The 11,725-nt window shown below is 38.2% G+C and overlaps 2 protein-coding genes across 2 annotated transcripts; both read right to left on the minus strand.

Annotated features, from left to right (window-relative positions):
• Window positions 1-687: 687 nt before the first annotated feature.
• ggcta (gamma-glutamylcyclotransferase a) lies at window positions 688-4,774 on the minus strand. The gene is made up of 4 exons (XM_037692880.1): window positions 4,655-4,774; window positions 3,660-3,805; window positions 2,711-2,843; window positions 688-1,036 (listed from the first exon to the last, which is right to left on the minus strand). Exons 1-4 carry the CDS (start codon window positions 4,769-4,771, stop codon window positions 896-898), a joined length of 537 nt encoding a protein of 178 aa, XP_037548808.1. The 5' UTR covers window positions 4,772-4,774; the 3' UTR covers window positions 688-895.
• A 740-nt stretch (window positions 4,775-5,514) lies between these two features.
• snrpd1 (small nuclear ribonucleoprotein D1 polypeptide) lies at window positions 5,515-8,292 on the minus strand. Its single transcript, XM_037692824.1, has 4 exons — window positions 8,178-8,292; window positions 7,604-7,680; window positions 6,560-6,751; window positions 5,515-5,751 (listed from the first exon to the last, which is right to left on the minus strand). The coding sequence occupies exons 1-4, from the start codon at window positions 8,189-8,191 to the stop codon at window positions 5,675-5,677; spliced, it is 360 nt and encodes a 119-aa protein (XP_037548752.1). The 5' UTR covers window positions 8,192-8,292; the 3' UTR covers window positions 5,515-5,674.
• Window positions 8,293-11,725: the final 3,433 nt, after the last annotated feature.

Below are 11,725 nucleotides of genomic sequence, written 5' to 3' on the forward strand. Positions count from 1 at the left end.
TTTTTTTTTAAGATGACCACTAATCCCTAATTAACCCCAAATAATCTCAAGATTGTTCCGTTATAGGAGTTAAACAGGCAGTGTATCACAGGTGATTCTTGGAAACACATTTTCAATCTGATCTGCTGCATTTGTAGTTCTGAAAGGTTTTTTTTTATTTTTTTAAGGCCAAATACACAAAAGTGAAATTTTAGTTTTTATTTTGTTGTGTTTGTTCTGGTAAAGGAGCACATCTGAAATATTAGATTGATCTGTGAGGCTGGAGAACGTTATGGAGAAAAATCAAGGGAAACGATTCAAATATCTAGGAAAGAACAAATTCAGTCCAGGAGGTAAAATCCTCCCCTGACGTCCAACATGAAGTATTTCTGTGTTGATATTAGATATCTGAGTTACACGTTTCTTAAGATTGGTTAAAAATGAAGAACTCGAGTCAGTTTGCTTCGGGTAGACCAGCAGAAAGTCTGGCTTTCTTTCCAGGTCAATCTGTTACCATGGCGACAGACTGAACTTCTATTACCTCTCTCTATATATGGACCTGAAAATATGGTAGTTTCCTCTTAACTCCACGTTAATTAACCACTCGTTTTTACTAAACCTGATTCCTGGAGTACCGCCCAGGTCGTTTTGTCAGAACGCTGACTCAGCTTTGACAAAAACGGGACTAAATAAAGTTTCACTCTTCAGTCCATAACATTATATTAATCAGTTTATTATACTTCCTCTTTCCTTCCAATAAACTATAACTTATGACACAATAAATAAAATAAAACACTGAGCTCCTGTATTTGATTCTGTTGAATTACTTCGATCCATCTTGGTAAAACAAACCTTGGCATGAGCTCCACGTCCCGTTTTCTCAAAACATTCGGTCTACATTTGCTAATATCTAACTTCAGAAGCTGTTCCCGTTCTCCACGACGGTCTTGATTTTATCAAGGATCGACGGCCCGCTGTAGTTGTTGGTTTGAATGGCCTCCAGCTTCATCAGGTACTCCTCTGGAAGCCCATTCTGCTCTGCACCCATGCACATCACCTTTGGAAAAACAGGACACATTAGTAAATATGGTTAAAAAAAAAAATACAGGCTGAGCTAAAAAGCCATGTGGAATTCATACAACCCCAATTTTGACTAAGTTAGGATTTGTGAAACATAAAAATGCATGATTTGCAAATCTCAAAAACCAGTACTTTACTCACAGAACACAGTAAATGTCTCAAATGTTTAAAACGTTTTCAAGAAATGAGGTGTTTTTAATTTGATGACAGCAAAACATCTCCATCCACTCTTCAGCGTCTAGGACCTGAGACCAGCGATGTGGAAGGTTGTCCCACTCTCATCTGACGTGGGGTTCTTCATCCGTCCTGGATTGTCTTTGACATTTTATTTCATGGTGCGTCAAATGTTTTCAGTTGGTGTGAGGTCTGACGTGCAGCAGGACAGGACCTGGACTCTGAAGATGTGCAGGACAGGACCTGGACTCTGTGAAGCCATGCTGTTGACATGGATTAGCATCGGCTGGCATGCAGCCCTATACCATCAGAGAGGCAGACTTTGGAACTGTGCATAGAAACCAGGCTGGATGGTCCTTCTCTTTAGTCTGAAGGATATGGTGTTCGTGGTTTCCAAATATAATTTCAAATTGGGATTGGTCCAACCACAGAACAGTTAAATGCAGTGGCCCCTGAGGGCCCAAAGATTATAAACATCCAATATTGACGTTCAGCCTTATCATGAGCACAGAGATTTCTACAGATTATTGATATTTTATGTAATTATGATCTGTTGGTGACAGGATATTAAGTCTTCCCGGTCTATAAGGACGTGTATTACTCTGAAACTGTTCCACTATTTAAAATATAGTTTTTAACTAACTGGAGAACCTCTGCCCGTCTTTACTTCTGAGATTGTGCCTCCCTAAAAATGCCTTTTTATACCGGCCCTAAAATGGTTTTTATAAGATCTCAAATGTCCTGATGCATGCTCAATAATCCAGGCAGGAAAATCTAACAAGGTTGAGTCAGGTCCTCTGGACGGATTCTTCTTGTTCAAACATTTTGTCTTTTATCCAAAATACTTCTTCAGTCTGAGGAGCTGCAACAAACTAAGTCTTATAAATGGCACCTTCTCACAGTGGATCAACAAGTTTGTTGGTGACAGCCAGAACTAACTTTGAAAGCCACTGGAATGTCATGTTTAGAAAATAAAACGCCTCAGTTTCTCTGAAACTCCCGCAAAATACAGAATGACACTGGTCTATGTCTGGAACAAGATGGACATCCTAACTGGGCCTGAAAGCAGAGAAGAAACCCAAACATGACTCCAGCCAGTCATCAGGTGAAAAGGAGGAACCCAGACCAGTGGATCAGTGGAGAAGCCATCCATCCATAAACAGGGGCAGGGGTCTCCGTGTTCAGCTGTCATCTTCTTACAATGAGTGAACAGCTAGTTCTGACTGTCAACACTGAACTGGTTGATCCACTATGAGAAGCTGCTGTTCATTAGACTGAGTTTGTTGCAGCTCCTCAGTCTGACAAAGTTTTGGATAAAAGACAAAATGTTTGAACAAGAAGAATCCGTCCAGAGGACCTGACTTAGAAGATCTCAAATCATTGCTTTCTAGTTCTATTTCCATTTTACACAATGACCCAACACCTACACAACTGGGGTTGTTACAGCAGTCAGGTAGAATGGTTGACAAGATGTTACCTGTTTGTATGGAGGAGACGGAGGGCATGGGTGGAAATTGTTCATCTGATAAGTCCTGCAGAGCACGGTGCCTTTATCCATCTCCACAGAAACCTCCAGCGGAGAGTATATTCCACTGCTCACGCCTTCCTGGCTGGAAGTCAACGAACATGGTTAAAGTTGCACATATTTGCTGATATTATTATGAAAATGTTCAAGATTTTTGTCAATCTTTTCAAAAATTTGAGGGCAGCCACACAGAATGCCCGATCTCCCATGGAAATTAAAATATCTAAATTCAGCATCTCAAAAAATTCGAATATTACATAGCCAGCACAGTGTTGGCAGGAGCCAAGTCCTGCTGGAAAATGAAAGCAGCATCTCCATAAAGCTCTTCAGCAGAAGGAAGCAGGAAGTGGTCCAAAATATTCTGGTAGACTGTGGACCAACACCTGCAGATGACATGGACCCAAACCATCAGTGACTGGGGGAACTTCACTCTGGACTTCAAGCAACGTGGATTCTGGACCTCATCCAGAGGAAGCCTCCTTCAGACTCTGGAACCTTGATTTATAAATGACGTGCAGAATTGACTTTCATCTGTAAACGGGACGTTGAACCACTGAGCAACAGTCCAGTTCTTTGTCTCCTCAACCACGTAATACGCTTCTGATGTTCTCTGGTTCAGGAATGGCTCGACTCGAGGAACGAGACGTCTGACACCAGTAGTCTACAATATTGAGCTTTTTCACAATATCCTAATTTTCGGAGACGCTGAATTTTAGTTTTTCGTTATCTGTAAGCCATTACAAAAAATAAAGGCTTGAAATATTTCACTCTGTGTAATGAATCTGTAATATATGAGTTTTAGTTTCTGAAATGAATGACAACAAAAGAACTTTTTCACCAATATTCAATTTTTTAGATGCATCTGTCCTTGTTAACACAGGTGTGTGTCAGTGTGTTTCACCTGTCTAAGTTTGAAGAGTCTTCATCACTCAAAGTCCAGATCACCCCCCACAACTCTGAGTCTGGACAGAATTCAATGGTGGCCGCTCCGCCGTGCCAAATCGTTTCCACGTTTTTAGCCCACAGGCCAAAGTTCAGTCTATAGTTCTGTGAACACAGAAAACTCTGAAGGAGCCAGAAATGATGGGATGTTTCAGGCAACCAGACCCAATGAATACTGTTGCTGCACACATGGGGACTCCTAGACTGGAATGCATGTCACCCGCCACCTTTTAGTGCAATTGCATGCAGTATTGCAGGATGTTGTGCCAGAATCTATTAACCCTCAAATAAGATGATGATGAAGAAATCTCAGAAATGTTGAATGGAAAAAAGTTAGTACCTGCCGTATTTTTATTAAACCAGCTTATGTCAAAAGTGACAGGACTTTATTTACTTGTTTGAATTATTATTATAACCCTCCATGTTCAATCCATTTTTTGTTTTATTTTGAAAAATCCATGTTGGCACCGCTGGTCATACGAGTTCGGTTCCGGTGTTACACCATATTCTGTGACCACCGCGACCGCTGTTGCATTTTTACACCAGAAGAGTACAGCGCCTCCTACGGTCACAATGGTACTTACAGAATATGGTGTAACACCTGCAGCCATAAACAGCACATAACGAAATAATTGTAAATATTGTTACCAGCCTTCTCTGGAAACCACGACTTAATTTGACACTTTCGGCTTAAGCTCGAAAAACGAATACGAGCTTCCGCGACAAGCATGACATGGATACTTTTTTGGGCACAACACCTGAACGCTGAAGCCTCGTCTCAAATATTCGCCTAATTTCGACACTAAACAACATTCTTGCGACAAACAGGCTCCGGTTTGACCATACGTGTAACATTTGCGGGTTTCCCCCCCCCCAATTAGCCCAACCTGTTTAAATAAAGATTGAATGAAAGAATTAGATGAATCAACATTTCTTCTAAAAGCGGACACAAACCTTTAGCCGACCTATAGAGAAGAATGTAGCCGAAGGATTTGCCAGCTGTAGTCTCTCCTTTAACAAGTTGCTCCCAAATGCAAAATACATGAAGCGACCAGCGCTGGCAACAGTCATGTTTTCAAATGATATAGTTTAATTTACCTGTGTACAGGTTGAATAGCGGGTTACTTTTAATTTTGGTGATCCTGTCCCAACAGCGCCACCTGCTGGCTGGAGGTTTTAAGGCAACGCTGCTTTACCTGTAATCAGCTCTTTTCTTTGTTCATTATTGCTACAGTGCAGGTTAACTGGCACCATTAGAATCCTGTTTAACTTTTGCAAAAACAGATATTTGTTCAAGCTTAATGAATACATTCCATCTTTTAAAAGGCATTACACCTATACTTGTCCCATTTCTGCTTCCCATCTTCTCAAATCCAGCCGGTCGAATCAGATGACCACTTGTCCTGAGCCTGGTTCTTCCTGTTAAAAGGGATTTTTCCTTTCCACTATTACCTTTGTGCTAGCTCGGGATGGGAGGCTGCAACAAAATGAAGACAACAGTTTGCTGGCTTCCTTCCTTCAATAACTTTGGCATTTATTTATGCTTGTGACTATTTGTTCAGTGCTGAGGTAACATGTTGTGAATTTGCACTATATAAATAAACTGAATTGAACTTTGTAGTTTCACCATTTTTTTTAAATCAGTCCTGCATATTTAGCTTTGGAGTATTTTGTTTCAGCAAGTGCATTTAAAATTTAAAAAACTCTATTGAAATTTTGAAAATAACCAACTAAAGCTAGGTTTTTGTGCAAAGACATTTTATTTAAGCGTTTTTACTTGAAAAGCAAAAGAATGAACAGAGTGAAACTCAATGTGTCCTCTTACTTTTAATGTACAAAAAAGGGGGGAAAAGTCATTAACGAAAAGCACACAGAAAATCACAATTTTTTCCTCTTAGCAGAAGATAAAAAATAAAAATAAAACTCCTGTACAAACAGCTGGATGTTGAGAAGCAAACAAAAAAGGTCTGGCGATCATCTTCGCGGTCCACCTCGTCCTCGTCCCCTTCCTCTCCCACGTCCTCTTCCTCTGCCTCGTCCCCGTCCAGCCACTGAGGAGCAACAATTGATTATAAACACTTACCAGAATATAAAAACAGGGAGTTATTCATCACTTAGGCCTTTAAAAAGGAAAAAAATATACAGTTTCAAAACACTTTTTCTCTACAAATTTTTTTTATGGAGAACTTTTGTTAATCCACACAAAGTCTGCGAAAAGTTTTTTTTTTTTTTTTTTTTTTTAATCGTGACATTTGTTTTTTTCAAATAAACTGACAAATGAGCCTTTAACAGCCACAGCTAGACAGAAGGAAATTATAACCTGAAGAGTTATTTCAGATAAAAGACGAAACGGTTCAACAAGAAGAGTTCGTCCAGAGATAAAATAAATATTACAGAAATAAGTCAACTTCCTGTCACCGCAGATCAAAAAAAAAAAAAAAAAAAAAAAACCCACAAAGTTCAGACCTTTTTGTAAAAAACTGTTTTACTCATTAAATCAAATTAATAAAAAGTGGCAATGCCGGAATCGGACACAGCTCTTAAAAGTTAGAATTTTCTATCTGGATTATTGAGCATGCATCAGGACACACCAAGTAATTAACCCATCATCTTCCAGATGCACTCAGATTTTTCTCTTTTTAGCCTTGAGAACACCGATGTGTCTTTTGAAGAAAAAAATATTTACTAATATGAATCAAAGCCAGCTAATATTGGACAAGTTTTAGCCTAAGTCAGCATGAACACACACAGAAGGAATGGGAAGACTAACAGATGCACTGAATACAACAACCTGTTAAATGTCGGATAATAAAACGCAAATCTGAGACAACAGGGTGCATATTTATCAACGTTGCTCACCTGCTTCTCTCTTCTTGGACTTGATCTTTGGCTCAATATCAACCAGCAACGTGTCCAGAGGGAGGCTGTCAGGCAGGATGAAGTAGCGAATGTTGTTGCCACGGATACTCAGCGACTCCAGTTGAGTGGGCTCCCTGTTTTTCAGGGTCATTTTCACCGCCTTCAGGTGGGTGTTCATGCTCACATCAACACCTGCAAAACCAAGAGAAGGAACGAAATGGTTGAAAACAACCAGTCTGCACTAGTTTCCCACCCAGCAGACGACGCTTTACTGCAGAAAGTTACAATTTCAATATATTTTTTATATTTCTATGCGATCATTAGGTAAAAGCGCTGCGTTTCACTTTTGCTGTCAGGTGAGATGCAGTATTTTAGTGACGCCTCACAAAATTTAAAGGGAGCCTAAGAGTGCTACTGACTGCCAAATGCTGGCATTAAGATGATTTAATTTGTTGTTAATCACTAAAAGAAGTTCTAAATTAAGAGATCCACTTTATAGAAAACTAAATAATGCGTGCTGAAGTATAAAAGCTTAAAATCTGATTCATTTAACAAGATGCAGCTAATTTAACATCTAATCTCTCTCTTGTAAACGAGTCCTCGAGGCGCAATGGGATTAACCTGTCGAAATAAAGGTTGAATGAATAATATGGCACAAATATCCCAAGATTTAAAGGCCACAACTCAGATTATTTTACTTCATGCATCTAAAAACAAAAAAAAAAAAACTGTCCAGATGACCTGACTGAGAATTATTGGATTTGACACCTGGATGATTGAGCATGAACTTTGTTGTCTTTTAGATGCATTTCAGATTTACCACTTTAGTCATTTTTTTTCCTGCAATCAGTCAGCTTCATGTTTTAATGCACTGGTTAAACCTTGGGCTAATATTTACAGTAAGACATTTACATTTTCTACTTTCGCAAACAAAAATATTCAGTTTGTAACCTTTACCATCTACTGTTTTGTTTGCTCATAATTTAACAGATTGTGTTTTTCTCTCCTAAACAACAAGGAATGATTAAAACATGTAGTTCTTACCTGTGATGGTGCCGTGAACCTGGGTGCCATTCTTCAGCTCAATGGTTACAGTCTCATGGCTGAGCTTCATTAAAAACCTGTGGACATCAGTGAACAGGACTGGTCAGGTTAGTTTGGGTCGTTGGAGTAGAAACTAGCTTAGCATTAGCAAGTTAGCCTGTTGGATAATGTTGTCACCTCCACACCCTAAACTCACCAATACTCACAATCAACTGCTTTAGTCATTTAACTGCAATGCATGAAGAAAGAGATACGTATTTCACTAAATACGCTAACCGATGCTATGCTAACCCTACCGCCGAGACAGCTTTGGTTTATGGAGCAAAAATATCGACAGGGCTGCTATTTGACTTCAAGCATAGATATAATAATATGCACCTGTATTTGCAGATATAAATAGATTACAATCAAAGAAATAAAACGGGCAAACGTGCCGCCGTGATCAGTTCTCATTCATTTTGTTTCCCGCCTCATCGCCGTCGAACGTAATCCTAATTCATCTACCTGCATCGCTTCGATTTTATCATCTAATGTTAGCTCACTGGTTTAATGGTCTCCTCTCGCCGCCTCTTACCTGACGAGTTTCATGATGGCGACAAACAGCAGAGAGAAATCCTCCACTGAAGAGAAAAATTGCAGCGACGGAGTGAATAAACCACAGGCCGCTGTTGTTTCAGAAACGTTCGGGGTGTGACGTCATTAAAAAGCGACTCTGAAAATTGGCTCTACTGCCACCTACTGGTTGAGATTATATATATTAAAAAATTCAACACAAGCCTAAAAGTGAAATATTTAAAGGTTATCTTTATCCTACCTGAAGTTAATGTATTTTGTTATAGAAAAAATTAGTAAATGTGTACACAAGTTTAACGAAACATGCACACTAAAACTAGAATACAGCTTGTAAGTAATAATAAAATGTTTGTACATATAACAGGCTTGAGGTCAAACTTCAATTAGACCATGTCATTCTTTCAGGCAGAAAAACAAAAATATAATTTCCAATTGATTTTTAGCTTTTTTTATCGTTATTTTTTTTTTTATTGTGGCTGGTTTTCGTTACACAAAATATTTTTGTCCACATTTTAATTTAGACTATTTCTGATTAGTCTTCCAGCTCTTGGAAATCTTTTGCTATACCAAAAGGTTTTTTACCCCAGATATATTATGTTAATTTCATCAGTTGTCCAACAAAAGGGGGTTTCATGATCACTAGTTCATCCCGAAATTTGGTTCCTTATATTTTTGTCTTGAACGTTTTATGTGTTAATGTTAGATTTAACGTATTCCACTTAAATTTTAAAAAACAATTGGACTGAATACAAAAGGAAAAAGGAAGCATATATATATATATATATATATATATATATATAAAAACTTTAAACAACTTTAGAAAAATTAATGATGTACTGCTCATGAGCACTTGAAAAAGTTACAGAAGTGCGACTCTTTTGCAAAAAATAAGTAAAATACTATGTAACTAGACTTTCGCACAGCAGAACTCAAAATGTCCATATTGGTGATGTAATACTGCACAAACTAACCTGATAAAGATGGGATCTTTTTTTTAAATTGCACCCAGCAAGAAGTTTTATTAAAAAATAAAATAAAACACACATAGCAACAAGTTTTCAATTGTTTTATTGAGTAAACTCTGCATTTATTTTTTCTCTTCGATTTGTCCACACATCGTACCTTTTCTTGAAACCAGCTGGGAATGTATCAAGTATAATCAACGAGAGTGCGTTTTAATTCCAAAAGATGTTGGCTGAGAGCAGTGAACGATGTGTGGAGCCAAAAGAAATGGCACTGGACTGTAAATTCAACGTGATCCGAGCACTTCTTAAAGAAATTGAGTGAAAAAATAAATCCTCCATGCGTTGCCCTGTCAGCATTTCATCAGAGCAGTGCACTAAAAATATGCCTGTGCAAAATAAAAACTCCAAACTCAGTGCTTCTGTTGTCACGCTACGTAAAAAAAAAAAAATTAAAATAAAGTAGAAAAAGTGTATATTTTAGAGTCAATCACCTCTAATCTCTAAAAGCTCAAATGATCAAAAAATCAAGCATCCACTAGGGAGCCATTTAAACTCTACCAGAGCTTTGAGCCACCAGTTTGATTTAAACACTCCATTTCAGCGAACAAAGCACTAAATGGTTTCTCACCACAGAAGGTCGTGTTTTATTCTTCTGTAAATGTTTTAGCAGGGCATAAAGATTTAAAATTTGAGCCTGAGTGAGAGACGACCGAAGAACCGTACACAGAGATCCTCGTAAAACCAAAGGTCAACTAAGGCCGAACATTCAAGAAAACTTTTTGCTCATTACGGAGTAAAACTTCCTTCAGATGCAGTAAAATCAACCTGACCAGAGCTCCGCCACTGTGGAATCACATTTCAGACAAGTTTAAAAAGACTTTTAATAAATATCAAACCAGGGGAAAAAAAGGCACACAGACCACAAAACTCTGGTCTCAACTACACGAGAGGTGATCTCTACAGTGAGGAATATAAACTACAGTGAATTCCCAACCCTCATCCTGTGAATAACGGCACACTGAACCAGCCACCTGCTGTGCAAAACGCATCATCCACCGTCTTAAAAAACTAACTCTCTTATGATTTAGAGGATTTAAATAACTTTGTCTCATATTCAATGTGCAAAACTGTTAATCTGAGCAGCCAAACAAACCACCTACATATGCACTAACCACTTAGTCTTAAAATACAAACAAACCAAGATGTATTTTATCTAACATAAACTGTCAAAAAAAACAGAACTACTGTATTTTTGGACTATAAGGTGCACTTAAAATCCTTTAATTTTTCTCAAAAAAATTGAAAGTGAGCCTTGCGTATTAATTCTGGTTGTGTTTAATGACCTCGAACTGATTTTATGTGGTACGTGGCATTCAAAAATCTGTTAAAATCAACTTGTTTCACTTAATGTGCCTTATAATCCAAAAACAACGGTATCTATTGACTGTTAATAGTGAGAAAAACTGATTTAATGCCTCAGCATGTAATGGTTAAACTTAATACAACTAAATGTGATCTACCTATGACTGAGCCTGTTGAAAGAGCTCTATAAATGTGTTTTTGTTTTGATGCAACTAAATATAATTCAGAATATAGTTTTAGGCTTTATCTGCATTTTCTGAGGAATGGTCTATGGATTAAAAAAAACAAAAAACTGTTTTTTTGCTCAGGATAACGTTTTCCCCCCATATCGGTTTTAATTCATCTGTCACATTTGCAAAATATCTCAGGGAACGACTAGGATTTGAACAAAACTCCAAAAAAGTAATTATTGGATGAACATCTACAACGTATTGACTTTTGAAGTTAATCCAATTCAAGATATGGCATGAGATCAAACTAAACATTTACAAGTTTTGACCAAAAAGGCTTCAACCCCATTCCTTTTCAAATCTGGGTACGTTTAGTCTAAATCTCTGGCCTGTAGACAGCGGGCGATATGCATTCCTTCACGGTATGCTAGGCCTTTAATTGTTAAAACAGCATTTGGTTCAACAGTTAACTCAGACTTACTTTCTGTAGTTTATTAGTGGGGGGGTTGTGTTAAGAGTTTTGCACAAATAAAAGTCAAAGAGAGTTAAATTCTGCTCTGTAGGTGGTCACCTCTGAACATTTAGAAACAAGTAGAAAGTGGTGCAGCAAGCAGCAAAATCCATAACTCGAAAAAGCACCAATTCTACTCAGCCGAGCAAAAAAAAGGGGGAAAAAATGCACGTTTCACACTTTCCTTATAATCGGAGATGAATTCCATTAGCGTTCTGTAAACCTTTGAGTTTTAATGATCAGTAGTGTTGGCACTAACGGGCACAGAGTCCAGAACCAGGCCCTCTGATTGTACAGCATGCTGAACGGGCCCCGAGCTCGCAGCCACCGCCTCGCCTTCTGATCGGCCTCGTGGTCGGGAAGGTGTGCCAGTCGAGTGTTCTGGTACGAGGCAAGTTTGGATTTCAGCACCAAAACTTTCAAACCTTCACAAGCTAAGATAAATATACGAGTGAGAAGAATAAATAAAATAAAATAAATCAAGAGGCATCTTAAGTTATGATATCATAGCTTCCTGCTGATGGGATCGAATTAAAGAACT

The sequence above is a fragment of the Nematolebias whitei genome, chromosome 19 (genome assembly GCF_014905685.2).
Source record: "Nematolebias whitei isolate Nwh7 chromosome 19, NemWhi1, whole genome shotgun sequence".
Lineage (NCBI taxonomy): Eukaryota > Metazoa > Chordata > Actinopteri > Cyprinodontiformes > Rivulidae > Nematolebias > Nematolebias whitei.

Coding starts and splice junctions, on each gene's coding strand:
- ggcta (XM_037692880.1), bottom strand. CDS start 4,771: ATGACTGTTGCCAGCGCTGGTCGCTTCATGTATTTTGCATTTGGGAGC. Junction 2,844..3,659: donor GACTCTTCAAACTTAGACAG/GTGAAACACACT, acceptor GTTGACTTCCAG/CCAGGAAGGCGTGAGCAGTG. Junction 1,037..2,710: donor CGTCTCCTCCATACAAACAG/GTAACATCTTGT, acceptor GTTTTTCCAAAG/GTGATGTGCATGGGTGCAGA.
- snrpd1 (XM_037692824.1), bottom strand. Junction 6,752..7,603: donor GGTTCACGGCACCATCACAG/GTAAGAACTACA, acceptor TTGGTTTTGCAG/GTGTTGATGTGAGCATGAAC. Junction 5,752..6,559: donor GTCCAAGAAGAGAGAAGCAG/GTGAGCAACGTT, acceptor GTTGCTCCTCAG/TGGCTGGACGGGGACGAGGC.